Source organism: Amia ocellicauda, chromosome 1 (genome assembly GCF_036373705.1).
Source record: "Amia ocellicauda isolate fAmiCal2 chromosome 1, fAmiCal2.hap1, whole genome shotgun sequence".
NCBI classification, from domain to species: domain Eukaryota; kingdom Metazoa; phylum Chordata; class Actinopteri; order Amiiformes; family Amiidae; genus Amia; species Amia ocellicauda.
In genome coordinates, this window is record NC_089850.1 from 25284020 (window position 1) to 25303782 (window position 19763).

The 19763-nt window shown below is 36.9% G+C and overlaps 1 protein-coding gene across 2 annotated transcripts in view; it reads left to right on the forward strand.

Annotated features, from left to right (window-relative positions):
- Nucleotides 1-1475: 1475 nt before the first annotated feature.
- l3mbtl3 (L3MBTL histone methyl-lysine binding protein 3) overlaps nucleotides 1476-19763 on the forward strand; it is a 44218-nt gene continuing 25930 nt past the window's right edge. The window contains exons 1-10 of one of the 2 annotated variants that reach the window (XM_066699395.1): nucleotides 1476-1531; nucleotides 3727-3853; nucleotides 5363-5474; nucleotides 6105-6261; nucleotides 13979-14123; nucleotides 15047-15131; nucleotides 16295-16389; nucleotides 17085-17189; nucleotides 17481-17616; nucleotides 18506-18615. In XM_066699395.1, coding sequence (XP_066555492.1) covers nucleotides 3752-3853; nucleotides 5363-5474; nucleotides 6105-6261; nucleotides 13979-14123; nucleotides 15047-15131; nucleotides 16295-16389; nucleotides 17085-17189; nucleotides 17481-17616; nucleotides 18506-18615 — 1047 coding nt within the window. In that variant the 5' untranslated portion in view covers nucleotides 1476-1531; nucleotides 3727-3751. The remainder of the gene's footprint in view (nucleotides 1532-3726; nucleotides 3854-5362; nucleotides 5475-6104; nucleotides 6262-13978; nucleotides 14124-15046; nucleotides 15132-16294; nucleotides 16390-17084; nucleotides 17190-17480; nucleotides 17617-18505; nucleotides 18616-19763) is intronic. The other variant, XM_066699405.1, reaches the window with a different exon arrangement.

Consider the following 19763-nt stretch of genomic DNA (forward strand, 5'->3'; position numbering starts at 1 on the left):
CAGAGAATAATGAATTCAAGCGATAAACAAAAAAATAACAAAAAACAAACAAACAAGAAAACACATCATTTTTTAAGTTAGGGTGGTTTCATAGACCACTTTAATGAACATAGAGGATCAAGTAAGATGTTAGTACAAGAGTTTGTATAAATGTTCTTGCATATAAATAGGTAATCATATGAAGTGAAGTAGATCCCATAAGAGTATGCTGGTCAAAAGTCAGGGTGATTTATACTTTTGTCAGTCCTATATATCTTAAGTACTGCACTTTATGAAGAAAGAATTAGTGGTACAAGACAGTGCCTCATTGAAGAACTGGTTTTTGAGTTCTTCAAAAATGACCAAGACCATCTATGATCTATTTATTGGTGCATCACCCCCTGATGAAGTATGACTGTAAGTTGAGCCATTTAACTGGCATGGTATTAAGGAATAGAATACTGTTTAATATATTACTGGTTAATTGTCTTTTGTTTCATAACCTAGATGTTGCCATCTACAGGCAGCACAAGGAAGGTATCAATAAAAACATTGAATTCAGTAACAGATATAAGACAGACTGCCATCATTAAGGAACAGTGACCTAAATATATTTACAGGCAGACTGAAAGGCTCATACATTACAGTTGTTTTCCATAACCCTTTTCACAGCACTGTTACTGAATGAAATTCTCTAGGAATGGTGACAAAATGTTGTATTATAATCTGTTAGTTAATTACATATTTGACATTTAAGGCAGGAACATGCTGCGATAACCATTTATTTTTATATTTTAGTTCAAATCCCATGAATGCTAGTCGTTATTATGGATTAGTTAGTTATTAGCAAATTATAACCTGTTCTAGATTATTTACCATATTACTATATACCACACACTAACTGGACGTAAACCTTGGGCAAACAAGCATGTGTATCTTACAAATGCATTGCAGTTGTTCAAAACTTTATTAAAATTTAACTCAGCTGAATATTAACACACCTGCTAAATGCACATTAAAGGTGCTCCACATACCAAATCCCAAAGTAAAGAACAGTAACCCGCATTCTCACGTTTTCTTGGTGATACAGCCTATACCCTATACACACCCAACCTTGGATTTAAAATGAATTATTTGACAGTTATCGTGCTTTGTATTATTATTTTCTTTATTATTATTGTATTGTGTTAATACTAGAATACGAAAATTGTCGAATTTCCATTTCACTTGTTACCGTTATTAGCTTATTCATAATGAAACAAAGCAATTGTAATGTAAAACACGCAACATTGCTTGCGTAGATAAAACAGCATAATAATAATAATAATACAACGTTTAGCATTTACGATCTTGAGTTATGAACAAGACTACAAAGATAACTGCGCACACAAAGCTAATAATAGTGGACGGCTGCTAAAACTTTCAGTGTTTCTCATCATGTGTTTTAGGCTATCCTTCAGCTCCTGTGCCAGTCGAAGCACTCGCTCGGCGCTTCGCTCATGCGCATTGACTCCTGCCTGGGCAATTTGTCAGTACTCGTGAGAGAATTTGGGTAAGAAACAGACAAATTTAAACAATTATACTTTGAAATCAAACTGTTTGCGCAACAATTTCGTCCCTACAGGTAGATGTACGGGGCTGTCTTGTACTTTCGTCTGAGCTTCGCAGGGATCGAATTAGCCTGAAACTTAGAAATAAAGTACAAAACGCCTGGACGTGTCATCAATAATTTTAGCCAGGAAGAGGTTGAGTGAGATAGAGCATGCAATGAATTACACAATGAAATCACAATTCAAGTATCACAAAAAAATATTGCTAACGCTAGAAATCACTGATGAATACCATTGTTTTTTTTTTTTGCAGGAGACGATCATTTATTGATTTATTTGAACTCTTTCAAGAATAATGCAAGCTTTGGTGTGATGCCTTCTTATGGCTGAGAAACAGAAACTGCAGGCGCTGGGAGCTGGTTATAAAGAGAGCAAGACATAAATATTTAAAGCAGCATTTCTTCTCATTAGGCGACACAGGCAGTTAAAGTATTATTTTTGGTTTAATGCAACGTGTCTGCAGGCCCGTGGGTGAGAATTATATAGTGTATATTCCAGCTCCGCCATTTTGGGAAACTGCCTTTAAAAACACATTAAATAGTATCAGAGCAAAGAAAAGTGTTGATCTGATACAAAGCCCAGCGCAGTGCATGATCCGCGTCTGCTCATCTGGAAATGTGAAACACAGCTAGCTCAGTAAGGGAAAGGAAAAAGAAAAAGTAAAACATGTTTATTTGCTCCTAACTGCGTCTTAAACAGCTAAAAAAGTGTTTGAGGAAGAGATCTAAAAATAAATATTAAAAATCCCCAATACAGAGAATAGGAAATTGACACTTCAATACAAAAAAAGGGGTTACTTGAAAAATATTTTTTCTTGATTTTCGATTATATTAATTCGTTTTATTTACGATTTCCCTTAATGATACAAAAGGAAAGTAAAACATTTTCAATTATTGTATGGATGTATCAATACTGTTTGAGTTTTTTTTTTATTATTATTCTATTTTTTTTTTTTTAAGTGCCTCAGGTAACTTAATGAATCTCTTAATTAAGGTCTTTGTTTAAATGGATATATGATTGGTGTGTTCTTTGTGTTTAGATAATGCAATGTGATACACTTTGGATTTATTTAATAGTTTTAGAATCATCAAAGTAAATACATATTCGAAGATAAAACTTACATTTGACTGCTCGCATTTTCATACACATGTGCTGCTGATGGACAGTCACACAGGAGCACGTTATTTCACACAATACTGAACCGCGCATACACACAACAATTGAAACTAAACATTGCGGTATAGCTCAATAACTACCACCATCATGTTGCATGCTATTGTTTATTGAATGTAATGAATCATAATATTTTATATCTCAAATGTATGTGTGTATATATTTACACACAGTGAGATATAAAATAGTCTCCATTTTTTCACCTAGTGATTTCATTTTTAATAAGCTCTTGAAAGTTTGAAGCGCAGAAGTGTATAAAATGTAGACAATGGTGACCTCTTGTGGTGCGTAAGTACAAATGCCTCTACTGAAACACTTCAAGGCGACTAATGCCTGAAAAACAATCCCAAAAATGTGCCAAAAGCGCTAGTATTTGATTGGGGCAACTACACTTACTAATTCTTTGTATGTGATGCGAGATATTAAAAAGGGCATATAATAGTAGAATACAATGCATATATATAGCTCTGGAAAAAATTGAGGCCACTGCAAAATGATCAGTTTCTCTGGTTTTACTATTTATAGGTATGTTTGGGGGGTAAAATGAACATTTTTGTTTTATTCTATAAACTACTGACAACATTACTCCCTAATTCCAAATACAAATATGAATGGAATGGAATGACTGCCATACATGTAGAGATGCTGATTTAAGAAAAAGTTGCAGTGGTCTATAGATAGATAGATAAACATTACATGTGATACATATATATACACATACATACATATAATACTATAATAGAATATTAGCAATTTTATATATCTGGGGGAAAATGCCATATGTTTTTTTTCAACACTGTTTGTTAATCTGTTAAACTAATTGAATGACTTACTTGTCTTACTAATACTAGTAGAAGAAGTAGTAGAAATTGTAAATACATTGCATAGTTTTGTTATGACTGTATTTTATTGCTTGAAAGCCATTAGTCAGAGATTGTTGTAATGCTGAATTGTTTTTTTTCAGGGTACTGCACTTTCTTTGAAGAGCTATGGATGAATCATCTTCAAATATAGGTGCTCAAGATTTTGATGTTTACAGTGCAATGGACTGGAAAGATGGAGTTGGGACTTTGCCAGGTAGCGAGCTGAAGGTAAGAATTTTAAGGAATGTTTAAAACAGGTAAAAAAAAAAAAATCCACTGAGGTTTAACCTAAAAACCTAAAAGGCATAAGAATCACTGCTTTTGCACTTTGAAGCACAATTTACATTTTAATTCTGTCTTTCTCAGAATCTGCATAAAGCCTAATGTCCAAAAGTTATAATTGAATTTTGAGAGTAAACCACTCCAATTCTACCCTTCCACTCCTGCTTGATTACTATTATTATTATTATTATTATTATTATTATTATTATTATTATTATTATTAGTGTTATCGTTTTTATAAAACCTCAAACACCTAATGTACTGCAATGCAAAACTGTTTTGCACTTTTCATATGTTTCACAATCAATATAATTAATGGTGCAGGTAAGAGGTTGCAGAAATAATAAAATTGAATACAATCCCAAAAAAATAAAAGGCAAACGATTAGGAGGAATGGATCAATATACAGTGTCCTCCAGATTTATTCATGCATTAATAAATATGAGCAAGAACTGCATAAACAAAGAATTATGTATATATTCCTTTAAATAAAATCCAACAAAAACAAATCTACAATGACATTCTGCTCAATAGAAGCTTCTGGAACTATATGGAGGCCTGCAAAGCTTTCCTGTTTTCCTGGGGTATAAAAGGAGGTAACACACAGAAGACTTTCAGTAGTAGCATGCATCATCATGATTAAATTCAGAGAGCTCTTCAAAGACTGCAGGCAAATGCTATTTAACCACCACAGGTTGGCAATAATTGTCTATAAGAGAGTCCACAAAAAGGAAATTTAAGGCTACTGGTACATTGGCAATCCTGGCAGGAAGACAACACGTGTATCTTGCCACCACAGGCTGTGAAACAAATGGTTTAGGTGGCTTTTGGCCACAACCTGGTTCTTTCTGCCAAGAAGCACAGGTTCAGTTGACAAAGGACATTCCAGCATGACAATGATCCAAAGCACCAAATCTACAAAGAAATGGTGAACTGCTCATCTCAATCTTCAGACCCCAGTCCAATAGAACATTATTATTACATCACCGTTATGACCCCCATTCCAAGCACATGTCCTCTGAGCTCCATTATTTTTCACACTGCAACCCCAGTCTTCCAGCTGCCCACCTATTACTCCAATCTCAGGATTTGATACAGACAGAACAGTTGACACCTGAATCTGCAGGTTCCTGAGAAGCCACAGGAGGTCACTTGACTGCAGAGAGTCAAGTTGTCCCCGGCCAGCTCTCATCCTCCCTCTGACACAGGTGGGATTGGAGAGCTGCTTGCAGTTGCTGGTAATGAGCTCACCCCAGGTGAGGGCTTTGACAGCTAGAGCGCTCGGGAGCCCCCCATGATGACATTTTAAAAGTGAAGCTAGTGTCACACTTACTCAATATGAAAGATCACAGACCACAGTCTGTCCTTATGACCATGCATCATTCGGATATTGTCAGATATTTTATTTTCCTTCCTGGTATTCCATTTTAAATACATGTTGTTTATGCCCGGCAGTTTCGACAGAATGAATTTGGGGTTCTGGAGGTGATCACTGATGAGTCTGAGGTGGAAAGTGTCAAGAAAGCTCATGCTACAACCACGTGGACTGTCCCTACTGTACAAGAAGGCAAGAGTGACTCATTTGATTTCATACCTATCCAATGTTTACATTATGATTAAATGCAGAGAAACATTGAAATGTTAGTTTCAGTTCAGCTTGTTTGTAATAATATAGTTAGCGTAGTATGCATTGTTGCAGAATATTTGTAGTTGGAGTATTGTTGCAGAGGAAAACATTTATCGCCTCTGGGTCAAAGTTATATTTTATTATTGTTGGTCTATGGTCTGCACACCAAAAATGGACTGAAACATGTATTTTTAATTGCAAACATAAATTAATTCATTTTAATTCAAACTTCATTAATTTCATTTTTTCCATAATATGCAAAGAAATATCATTAATACCAAAGGGAAAATACTGCATTTCTATCTAAGGTGATTAGTTTAATTTGAGTGTCTCACTCAACAATGCTTTAGAAATTCTAAAAACTGTGAAATTGTGACAACGTATAATAAATATCAACCCTTTTACTATTTATGTACAGTTAATGAATTTTTTGCTATAAAGTGTAATTTGCCAATCATTAAATTATGATATCTAGACCAGACAGGGCGTGATTTGCAACAAGGAAGAGATAATCTTTTTTGTATACATTGTTTAAATTCAGTACACATGATGTTTGTATTCTGTTTTCAGCTTTTTCAGCAAGTCAGACAATTGTAAGAGACGAGAGGCTGTCCACCAGAGCACACACTGTGTGCTGCACACACTGCCATCAGAAAGGCTTACCTCATGATTTTCTACCTGAAGGAAATTTCTGCAGTGAAAAATGTTTACAGCAATCACAGGAAGTGTAAGTTGGGATAAGTCTGATTTTTACTTTTAAGGTACAAACATTTGCCTCATCTTAATTTCAGGAGAGTCTGTGTCAAGTGTTGTTTCAGTTCAGCACTATTGGATATTATTGTTATATGAATTATTTAATTGTTAATCAAACACAAATATCTGATTGTGTTAATATTTTGTTTTATCGAAAATCAATACATCAAAAATATATTTACCTAGTTCTGTAGGCTGGGATGTGTTTGGCAATCCCACTAATTCTTATAAGAATTGGTTGCTGTCACTTTAAATATAAGCAGGGTCTGTACACAAATCAATTGACTATTAACTCGTGTAAAGTTAAGTCTTAGAACCAATGTTAGCGTTGCATATCCAGATGCAGTCTTCTTGCTTATGCCCTGTTGTTATTCCTAATAAACTTCACCATGATTACTTAACAAAGGTGCTTGAACACAGGAAGGAGCTGATGGAATGACAAAAAAAATGGTGATTCCATATGGATTGTGTTGGACGAGTCAACAGATGAGAAAGTTAATTATATACCGTACATCCTTTCCGCACTCCAAATGTGTGGTTGGGAAACGTTGCTGTTATTTCTTTTCAGTAGTACTATCCTTACACTAGTAAACTATTCTACTATGTCACAAGCTGTCATCATATACAGGATGAATTTTCAAATTGAATTTAACAAGGTGTCTGGGATTGCGACAGCCATAATGTACTTGTGCATACAATGTTCTGAAGCACCTTTGGTAAGTAATCCTGACAAAGTTACCCGAAGGAAGAGAACCTGTGTGAGGAATGTGGTTGTATGTGTCATTGATTTTCTCCAGTGCTATATTTGTGCTTGTGAAGGCTTCCACAAGTTCAAAATGTGCCATGTTTCGAGTGTCACAAACCTTCAGTACTGTGATGAAACCTAGATATTACACTTTTCAGATGATGTGCTTTTGATGTCTTATCCAATTCAGCTTTGCTTTGCACATTTTAAATGAATATCAACATATCACTTGCGATTGTGATGTGAGGTGGCATTACAAGCTGTACAAAACTATTTTCTTCCATCTGCATGTAATTCCTTAGGATACTGCCTTCTAAAGCACAGACATATTTTGAAGTTTTGGAATCTATCAAAACTACCCCTAGTAATTAAGCATCTCCTAGCAACAAGCATGTACAGTGAGATTGGAATTTGTACAGTACTTAATAAGGACGGGAAGGAATGTTTTGCAACTGTTAAGTAGTGATGAAAGTGAGTAATGTAATTTATTCATTCATGTCTGTAGATTATTTTAAAAGGCGGTGACTGATGTCAACCCCTTGGTGTAAACAATGCAGTAGAGGCCTAATATTGTACCATCCACAATTTCCGTAACATCACAAATTATGTAGGGCCCTAGGGCAGGATTAAATAAAAAATGTTAGCGCTGCGAGACACTCGCAGAAGCATTAGCGGCATGTCTGTGAATGGAAATTGCACTGCTAAACTATCGTGGTATTAAATCTAACACGACTTGCGCTGCAAAATGACCTTCTCGCAGCTCCTTTCTTGCACAACGTGAGAGAATAAAACACAGCTTTCACACAGCCACTACTAGAAAACTACACCACTGTACTCAGTCGCACTTTCATGTTTAGTTAGATGCTACTCTCATCTAATTTTTAATGTAAATCCCATGATGTACAGTTGAGTAGTTTGCTATTAGCGGCTGGTTAAAATTGCAGTTAATCCCGCCCAACAATACAGTGGGAGTGGTTACATTTTCGCTGTATTAAATCAAGAAAATATCTGTGAGAAAACACCCTGAAAATGCTCTTGCAGCTCCTCTAGTTTTAGACACTTCGGAGTTTTCTAAATCCTCTCACAGTTAAGGCAAAGTGTAAAGAAAGCCCGTCCGGCACAGCTCCAGGTTAATTCATAGCCTCCGCAGCTCTGTGTGTCCAGTGTAAATAATTGCTCATTGCTACAGTAACTACAATACAGGTGTACAGTGCGGGTAACAAATGAAATGTGGCACCCAACATCCACACAAACGAAATGTTGCCTATTGTTTATGCACAGAGAGAAAATATGTTATTGAATGTCATTTTATATTATATTTTGTTCAGCAATGTGTCAGTGTTTCGATTATGTTTTTTACATATTTTTTCATGACTTATTTGTTTAATTCACTCGTTCGTTTATTCTGCTGTTGATTTGTTCGTTGTTCTGAAAACTATTTGATGTCTTAAAAATGGTTTCCTCACATTTCGTGTACTATCAAGTAAATATTAATCCTCACTCGTACTCACTACAATGTTATGTATATTCAGTCTATATCATATATAAGGTGGGTGTTTCCGTGCATGATACATTTGGCATTAGTTTAAAGTTGTACACGTAACAGAAAGGTGGGCTGTGTTCCTTTCAATTTTAAAATGAGAAAATGAGACAGTGAGAAACAGCTTATTCCAGACAGGTATATCCAACAGAGGGGCAAAGGTAATGCCGTCCAGTATTCGTTTATATTAGGTTAGCATACATATTGTTAAAATACACTGCTCAAAAAAATTAAGGGAACACATAATCATCACATTATAACACCAAGTCAATACTTCAATTAAACTTCAGGGATATCAATCTGTCCAGTTAGGAAGCCTAAGCGATTGTGAATGTCACCTGTTTTGGTGCAAAGTGACAACAGGTGCACTGGAGAGGCAACAGCAAGACAACCCCCAACAAGGGAATGGTTTTGTAGGTGGTGGCCACAGACAATTGCTCTCTACTTATCCTTCCTGACTGATTCTTCTCTAGTTTTGCGTTTTGCTAGTGTCCTTGTCACTACTGGAAGCATGAGGCGGTACCTGCAGCCCATTCAGGTTGCACAGGCAGTCCAGCTCCTCCAGGATGGCACATCCATACGTGCCGTCGCAAGAAGGTTTGCTGTGTCTCCCAGTACAGTCTCAAGAGCATGGAAGAGATACCAAGAGACGGGCCATTACACGAGGAGAGCTGGACAGGGCCGTAGATGGGCATCAATCCAGCAGTAGGACCGGTTTCTGCTCCTTTGTGCGAGGAGGAACAGGAGGAGCACTGCCAGAGCCCTACAAAATGACCTCCAGCGGGCTACTGGTGAGCATGTTCCTGACCAAACTGTCAGAAACAGACTCCATGAGGGTGGCATGAGGGACCTGTGCTCACAGCCCAGCACCGTGTATCTCGATTGGCATTCGCCAGAGAACACCAGAATTGGCAGGTCCGCCATTGGTGCCCCGTTCTCTTCACAGATGAGAGCCGGTTCACAATGAGCACATGTGACAGACGTGAAAGAGTCTGGAGACGCTGTGGTGAACGTTATGCTGCCTCCAACATCATCCAGCATGACCGGTTTGGCGGTGGGTCAGTGATGATCTGGGGAGGCATATCCTTGGAGGGTCGCACAGACCTCCACGTGCTAGTCAACGGTACCCTGACTGCTGTTAGGTACCGGGATGAAATCCTCAGACCCATCGTCAGACCTTATGCTGGTGCAGTGGGCGCTGGGTTCCTCCTGGTGCAGGACAATGCCCAGCCTCATGTGGCCAGAGTATGTAGGCAGTTCCTGGGTGACGAAGGCATTGATGCCATTGACTGGCCCTCATGTTCCCCAGACCTGAATCCAATTGAGAACCTTTGGGATGTTATGTATCGGTGCATCTGACGCTGCCAAGTAGCGCCACAGATTGTCCAGGAGCTCACTGATGCCCTGATCCAGGTCTGGGAGGAGATCCCCCAGGACACCATCCGCCGTCTCATCAGGTGCATGCCCAGACGTTGTCGGGAGTTCATACAGGCACGTGGGGGCCATACATACTACTGAGTCACATTATGAGTTGCCGTGATGAAATTCACTCAAGTTGGAACAGCCTGTGATTTCAATTGTTTACTTTGATTTTGAGTTTGAATCCAGCCCTCAATCGGTTGGTGATTTTGGTTTCCATTGACCATTGTTACGTAATTATGTTCTCAACGAATTACATAATGCACAGTAAAGATTTAGATCTTTAATATATTTTATTCATTGAGATCCGATGTGTGATTTAAGTTTTCCCTTAATTGTTTTGAGCAGTGTATTACAGCAGTTCACGAGTTGAGCATTCACTGTCACTCACATCCAGATACAGCCTAGAAGCCCGTGCAGTGACGTTTAAAATAGAAGCGCCCCGTCACGTTTTAAATCGTAACCTTCTGTTTTGGCTGTAGGTCCAGGTCCGTATGGGACAGCCTCTGGGTCCGGACCCGGACCGCGGTCCGCCTGTTAGTGACCTCTGCTCTATATGGACTGATTGCAACTTTTAAGAGACGAACACTGCGTCAAGTCGCTGTCAAAGCGGCTATAGCATGATCATACACTATAATTGCAGTTATTAATATTTACACGAATAGGTAAAGCATGGAGACGTCTGGATGATATTTATGGAATATGTACAGACATATATGGTTGCGTAACTTGCAAGCCAACACATCCAGTGTATGAGGTTTGTGCACGGCACATTGGGTGGCTTAAATAAAAAATACATACATAAATAATCCGTTAAAGGCAAACTTGCACAGTGTAGTGGATACATTTAGGATTGGAAACAAATATAATCTTAGAAAAATAATCTGAGCAGATAATCTTCTAGGGGGTGGTCAACGTTTTGCCTTTATCCCAGGCACATTATACGAAGTTTAAGTGAAAACTATACATATTACATTGACACAAAGCAGGCTCGGATCACACGCACACACACACGGACGAACGGACATTACACAAAGGCGTACTGTAAAGAGTATTTATGTATGGAAATGCAAGTGTAAATATATCTGTATACATGTATGTATGTGTACACATTGAACACTGGTTTCTTCATTACATATTTTGTAATGGCCACAGTCTTTGGAGAGAGATGGCGAGTGCGCAGGTGTGCTGCACCGTAGGGTCTACTGTCAGTACTGCACCTTGACAAACCGAGCATAAAGGTTGTACTTATTGCTTTTTACAGTAGATGGCATCGAGTTATATTAAAATGATGTACTTTGTGCTGACGTACACATGTCTGTTGATGTTATTGATGAATTTGGGCGTCACAACAGGAGACTTGCATTCACATAGAAACATAGTGGCGGAAACAAGCTGATTTCCATTGAACAGTTGTTGCTTATTTGTAGTTGCTAGTTTCTTCCAATGATAAATGTAACCACTATGAGTTTTGTAGCCGGTGCGTCACAGTTTGTTTTTAATCTGCGTCACTACACATAACCCAGCTAACACACAATGTTGCCACAACGTTGTAACAACGTAACTCAACATTGTGGCAATGTTGTGTGTTAGCTGGGAGGTGGACACTGAATAAAATATTTACATTGATCTGTTATTCACTCAACCATTGATCCACCCGCTAATAGATAACGCCTAGGTAAGGGCGTCTGCCAATAATAATAATAATAACTACACAGCTTTCATCAATGGCGGCTTCGGTTTTTATTTTATAATCTTTTCTTTTACTCATATTTGTAACCACTACGAAGTACAGGCTTATAGTTTTTTGTAACGGGGAGATTAATGCGAATGTGTCCGTTGATCAGATAAAGAATGCATTCCAATAAAGTTCCTTATTCAAAAGGACTTTGTGCAAATTATTCATATGCTCACTGTAACTCGAGACTAGCTACTGGCATGATGCTACATATCGTTCAGATTTTCACTTAATAGCATTATAATGTAATGTAAAACTCCGAAACCAAGATCTCCTGTCATCTGACCATAGGTGTTAGATGGTATAATTCAAGGACTTGATGTCCATGTCAACAAAGTTGAAATTTGATGTGGCTTCTTATTAGCATACAAATATGTAGGTAAAATGTATTATCATAATGCAGCATGTTGACTGCTTGAGCTAGTGAGTGCTGTATTGCCTTGGGCCTGCATCCCAGCTCATGTATCTGTTGTCTTTACAAAGAAAAGCTGCCAAGAGACTGCTCCTCTTAAACTGGTATTCCCTAGGAGGACTTCTCACTGCCATGGCAACAGTGGAGAAAACTGTTGCCATCTCTGCAGTGTCTTGCTGTTTAAATGAAGAGATAATACTAATCACACTAGTGAAGATGATGGTAATGGCAGATGGTGCTATGCCTTTTGTTTGTTATCTTTGTATAATATTTTGTGATAGCATGGTAAACTCAGGCTCATTGATATATCAGTAAGGGCTGCATTTAGCCACTGACAAAGCAATACAGTTCATATATTGATGTTTTTGTTTTCTGATTAATCTGTGGAAATTACATCACATGGTTTTAGACTAACTTTTTCCATTACTGGCACTTGTGCTACTAACATTTTCCTTTGGTGGCACCAGCACATGATTTGGTCACAAAAACAATTTTAAAAACAATTCTTAAATGGAGCCTAATACCCGATCACATATCAAACCACTGGAGCCCAACACAGCGTCCCATCCTATCATAACAATAATAAATACTAACACAAATCTAAAACAGCCTACAATTATAAACATAATATTAATATAATAGGTAGAGAAATGCCCAAATGTATTTTCCAGTTTAATATTCCAGGCTATGAGGAGTCAAATGTAGAATGACACTTTCTTCTCGCATGCACTTGCTCATGGAACGACTGTAATCACAGTAATCTCAATTAGTTTATTTGACGGAAAAAGTTTTATATATCATTCAATATGTCGACCTGGATTAGGGCGTCTGCCAAGAAATACAAATAATAATAATAATAATAATAATAATAATAATAATAATAATAATATGTTGAATAATAAGAAGTTGACCCACGTAGTTTTTTTTTTACTTTCCGCAACTGGATGTTTTAGAAAATGGCAACATAAGAGAATCATGAGAATTTATTAGATTATTAGAAAAAGAAAAACACATTTTGTTAATGGTACAGACAGATGTTATGGAAATGTTTTGATGCTTACAGCTGTGAATAACCTGACAAACCAGTTTTGACAATAATTTTTCACTGCAATGAGGCAGTAATCCATTTGCTGGCACAACCATGGTCAATTGTTTACCATCGTAAGCAAATTGTCAACCAAAAACTAATATGACCAGCTCAATTTTTTCACTTGCACTCTTGCACAAATAAAACATTGTTGCCGCAGTGCCAAGTGAAAGGGTCATGAATGCGAGTGTTTTGGTCACAGTTTAGAACTCTGCATCATAGAAAAGATCTAGAAATATATTGATATATAAAGCATGACTGGGAATGTATATTGTGGTTTTCCTTAGTCCTTCTTTGATTCTTCACACGTATCAGGTTTTTTAGAAGAGTATTTTTAGTTTTCTTTGGTTATGCTATTTGTGCAAGCCATGTCATCCATCTTGCCCAGTCTTGCAGTATTTTAGACTTGCTGTTACTATTTTAATATTAACTATTTCATAGTAGCTTAGCTGTGGGTAATGCTGTAAGGAAAAGGAAGACAGTGTACACCCAGAACTCCCTCATGGCATCAAGTAACTATTTCCTTTTGAAGACCTGTCAGCTTTTTGCAGTTTGGGCAGCATTGTATTTTGGGAGAGTTTACATTTGAAGTTTAAGATTGGTGTGAAAATATATGTGGTAATAAAAACCAATTAACTGGTATAGATGGTTATACCATTTTGTTTTAGTTGTAGATACTGCTTAATTTCCCTAATACAATGTCCCTAATTTTCTTTTTGTATGTTTAATCTGCATTGCTTTTGATTGTAGAGAACAGAGGCCAAAGAAAGATGTACCAAAACCTAATGGTGAGATCTTCAGCTCCACCAGAAAAAGAAAAATACAGCTACCTGCAAATCTGAAAGAAGAGAGTATAGAAAATGGAGATCACCCCAGGGAGGAGGAAGATGAATCTGTTAGTATTATTATTATTTTATTTTTATTTATTATTATTATTATTATTATTATTATTATTATTATTATTATTATTATTATTATTATTATTATATATTCTGGGATTTGTTGCCATCTCACCAGTAATACAAAAACAACATGTTCTAAATTCACACGTTTATTTTGCTTAAAAACAAAATGTTATACAAACTCTTTACAATTTTGCATTCTTAGAGGGAAAATCCCTGTGTGTTCTGTAAATAGTAGGTGAAAGAAATTAGATCTGCACAGGTACATTTTGAAACTGAATGGAACCTATAAGATGATCATAAAACTCAGTAAACCTATATACATTTATACTGGCTTACTCAAATTGGCATCTGAATGCACCATTTTAATCCTTAAAGTGTCCGTGTGAGATATATTATCTCAATGTTGAGTGATCAGACATTTCCAGACATTTATAGAAGTGGAAAAAATAAAACTAAGAAGGTAATTATTAGTTGGGGACTGCCAACTAATTTATATGTGCATTTAAAACAGACGGAAAGCAGAACACATATTTAAACATAATCATTAAACAGTGATTCATATAGAAATAATATGATTTTAAAAAATCCCTGCAATGTAATTACCACTTAAATATATATTAATAAAACATGAACAGATAGTGCCCTAAATATTTCTACCAGTTCTATCAGTTTATAATATCATTTTATGACCATCTGGTGCTGTTGCCTAATTAAAATCCCTTTGCTCCTGAAGAGGTAAATTATACATGAAGACAGCAATTGGAATTAGTCTGTTAATTTAAGTATCTTTTTTGTATTTTTTTTTTCATATACATAGTAACCACACATGCACATTTTGTATTTTTTTTAATATAAGCTCAAATGATCATCTCAGAGTTGGAGAATGATTCTGTGTCTGTTTCAAACTAAACAGGAAGAGAGACCTGACAGGAAGACAGCCAGAGCACCACAGAGAACTCGAAGGAAAAGACGGGGAGATGCTGCGCTGCTGAAACAGAGTGAGTGGTAACAGTCTCTGTGCCTATGCTTACTTTTTTACAAGACGGCAGCTGTTTACTTTCACACACACATCTGTTGTACTACTTAATCATTACATTGACTTTTAATATATTTACTGTGTATCTTAGGAGTACACCTGCTAATTTTATATTGTTGTTTCACTTATTAATTTGTTTGTTATGTTGTCCTTTACAAAAGTATCACTGTTATTTTAGCAACTATGCTTACCATTTTCATAAAATATAACCTTTGATACCTGAAAAGATCATTAGAAGTACTTAAGATACATTTAATTATTTGTATTATTTAATAATTTAATAATTTGTAATAATACTAACTAAGCATTGGGTTCTAGCAAGAACGCCAAGAGGTGCTAGTAATGTCAACATAATTATTCAGCCTCACACAAATACACTTAAATAGTTTTATTTTTTCATTTATCTACACATCGTACCCCACAGATTCACCCCAAGTGAAAAAAACATTCTTGAAATTTGCTAAAATGTGTTAAAAATTAAAACTGAAATAACTGGGTTGGATAAGTGTCCACCCCCCTTGTAATAACAATCCTAAATTAGCTCAGGTGTAAGCAATCACCTTAAATATCACACACCAAGTTAGGTAGCCTCCACCTGTGTTAAATTGTAATGATTCACATGCTTTCTGGATAAATTCCACAGTTCCTGTAGGTTCCCTCTGCTCTACAGTGCATTTCAAAGCAATGACTCAACCATGAGCACGAGGAGCTTTCAAAAGAACTCCAGGACAAAGTTGCTGAAAGACACAGGGGATGGGAATAAAAATATCAAAAACCTTGAATATCCCATGGAGCACAGTCAAGACGATAATGAAGTGGAGTGTGTATGGCACCACTATGACCCTGCCTAGATCAGGCTGTCCCTCCAAACTGGATAGTAGAGCAAGACGGCAACTGATCAGAGAGGCTACCAAGAGGCCAATGGCAACTTTGCAAAAGATACAGGCTTTAATAGCCAAGACTGGTCAAAGTTCAAGGGGGCAATGACTTTCTATAGGCACTGTTCATATATGGTTGTTGTTAATTCATTATTTGTTCAAGGTTTGTCAGTAAAAATAAAATGGAGCTGCACAGCTGTTCCACTGCTGTATTACACACATGTTTCTGTGTACTTGTATTTTTTAGCTGTACCTTATGGAGGAAAGAAGAAGTCGTGGAGTTGGGCCTCCTATCTGGAAAAGGAAAAAGCTATCGCTGCCCCCAGCAAGCTATTTAAGGAGGTAAATAAGCACACCGTTTTTTGTGTGTCTATTTTACTTTGATTTTGTTCTGAAAGAGCTGTATTAGTGATCTCCAGGGGTGTCGCTATACCCTATTTAAAGGGGCTTCCTATATTTTCTTTCAGCCCCCCTAAAAATAATATGATTATGAAGTAACGGCGCGGTCAAATAGTCTGACCAAACACTGTCAGCCAGTTCTTGTATTTTCTCTCAGCCCCCCCAAAATAGTATCAAACAATCACCGGATAAAACACGGTCAGCACCCCACCCCTCAACCCCGGAGAAAACGCCATCAGCAGCTCCTGGGCATCGTTTCATAGCCCACCTAAAACCTGAAGTCTACCGATGCCTCTGTTGGATTTTTTTCTTTGTTTCCATGGCTTCATTTTATGCACATTTTAATGTCTCTTTCCCTCTGTTAGAAACTCAAGTCAGAACTCAAAATGAAATGCTCACTTACAGCTTTTGACCCTCTCACGCATATACTTTATTTGACCTAATTTAACTATTATATTCAGATTCGTAAGAAATTGAATATTAAAGTGATAATATGAAACCCAATATTATCACTTTATACATTCAGTTTTTTGAATTATATGTCATGGGGATGAATATAATGTATTTAATGTTTCATAGAACAGGGGAAGATATTAGGTAAGAAGAAATTAATGATAACATTTTAAAATGTATTTTAGCACCAGTCTTTTCCACATAACAAAAATGGATTCAAAGTGGGACTGAAACTGGAGGGAGTGGACCCTGAGCACCCTTCAATGTACTGCGTGCTAACTGTTGCTGAGGTAATATATATATATATATATATATATATATATGTATTTATGTTACAAATGTCTGATAATAAAGTAGACTTTATTGTGCCATTCAAAACAAAAAACATGTGATAGATTTAGGATTAAAAGGTTACTTTAATGGAGGGGTATGGCATTTACAAGTACTTACTATGGAAATAAAAAATATATAAAAAATTGTCATTTGAATATGTTTTATAAAGAATATGTAATAATTAAATATTTCCATACCATAATACAAATGCACATAATAATTAATTACTCTTTCAACCTTTATTTTAGGTTTTAGGGCATAGAATTAGACTTCATTTTGATAAATATTCAGACTGCTATGACTTCTGGGTAAATGCCAACTCTGCCGACATTCACCCTGTTGGATGGTGTGAAAAAACTGGTCACAAACTCCACCCCCCAAAAGGTAAGAGCGCTTTTGGAACTATAGGTTGATATCATCTTAAATACCTTTTTCAGGGTTTAGTGCCATAAATGTGTCATATAGTTAGATATTGCTATTGCTATTCATGTTAATACGATGTGTTTTTATTGTAATTCATGCAGTTTATTCATAATGTCAAAACATCGAAGACAAATAAAGGTGACAGTTGTTATAAATTTTAAACTGCCAGGATTTTTATTTTAGCTTGCATTAGTGAAATGTAATGACATTTCCTCAGGGGGAAAAACAAACAAACAAAAAAAAACCTATTATAACACTTCTGTGATCAGTATCAGTTGAAGGACCCAGTGTCTCATCTGAAAAGATAATTATATAATGGAATTTAGATGTGTTGTGATTTCTATGTAAGTATTCAAACTACCAATAGGAGAGGAATTAAATCGGTGGAATGCTGAGAATGCAACACGAGTCAGAGTATTTTGTATCTCTCTGTCTTTTTTAATTTTTTTGCATTTATACATAGAAACCAACCACATAAAACATAGTTTATATCTGCATTAAATGCACTTCTGTACTTATCACCAAACTATTTAGCAAATTTTTTCACAATCCTGGTTGAAATGTATGTATAGCATCTGTTTTCTGTACATCAAAATATAATATAATAAACATAAACATTCAAATTCTTAAAAGATCCAAACCTGTTGTTCTTCAAAATGTACACGTCCATCTACCATTTGCATTATCCCAGTACTTTCAGAGACAAAGAGTAACGAATATATAAATTCAAGGTTTTAATACATTCCCAGTTTTATGGGTTTCTACCTCTTATTTTCACATTGAATCCAGAACACTGAATGCTCTTTTAGCTCATTGTTTAACCATCTACAAGAAGATTACCATGATTTAGTTTTTCTCAAAATAACAGGAATGAAGGAAGAGGACTTCAACTGGCAGTCGTACATTAAACTGTGCAAGGCCCAAGCAGCACCCAAAGCTCTGTTTGAAAACCAAAACACAGTAAGTATTATTTGTACAAATTACCAAATGTACATTGAAGTTGTGTATACAATTCAAAGTACCTTTTTCCATTCACTCCATTCATGAATTCATGAAATTGAACTTAAATAGACCCGATCAGCCATAACATAATGACCACTGACAGGTGAAGTGAACACTGATAATCTTGTTATCATGGCACCTGTCAGTGGGTGGGATATATTAGGCAGCAAGTGAACATTTTGTCCTCAAAGTTGATGTGTTAGAAGCAGGAAAAATGGGCAAGCGTAAGGATCTGAGCGACTTTGACAAGGGCCAAATTGTGATGGCTAGACGACTGGGTCAGAGCATCTCCAAAACTGCAGCTCTTGTGGGGTGTTCCCGGTCTGCAGTGGTCAGTACCTATCAAAAGTGGTCCAAGGATGGAAAAGCAGTGAACCGGCGACAGGGTCATGGGCGGCCAAGGCTCATTGATGCATGTGGGTAGTGAAGGCTGGCCCGTGTGGTCCGATCCAACAGACGAGCTACTGTAGCTCAAATTGCTGAAAAAGTGAATGCTGGTTCTGATAGAAAGGTGTCAGAACACACAGTGCATCGCAGTTTGTTGCGTATGGGGCTGCGTAGCCGCAGACCAGTCAGGGTGCCCATGCTGACCCCTGTCCACTGCCGAAAGCACGTGAGCATCAGAACTGGACCACGGAGCAATGGAAGAAGGTGGCCTGGTCTGATGAAACACAAGTTCAAGGTGTTGACTTGGCCTCCAAATTCCCCAGATCTCAATCCAATCGAGCATCTGTGGGATGTGCTGGACAAACAAGTCCGACCCATGGAGGCTCCACCTCGCAACTTACAGGACTTAAAGGATCTGCTGCTAATGTCTTGGTGCCAGATACCACAGCACACCTTCAGAGGTCTAGTGGAGTCCATGCCTCGATGGGTCAGGGCTGTTTTGGCGGCAAAAGGGGGACCTACACAATATTAGGCAGGTGGTCATAATGTTATGGCTGATCGGTGTATATGATGTTACCTTAATTAAGACACTTCCTGAATGGATTCATAATACATTAGCAAAACAAAGTTAAATTATAAGTACAAAAGGGGAATGTGTTAAATTATTAAAATGCCTCATTTTCAGGATTTTAGCACAGTGCTTAACACAATTTTGTGCT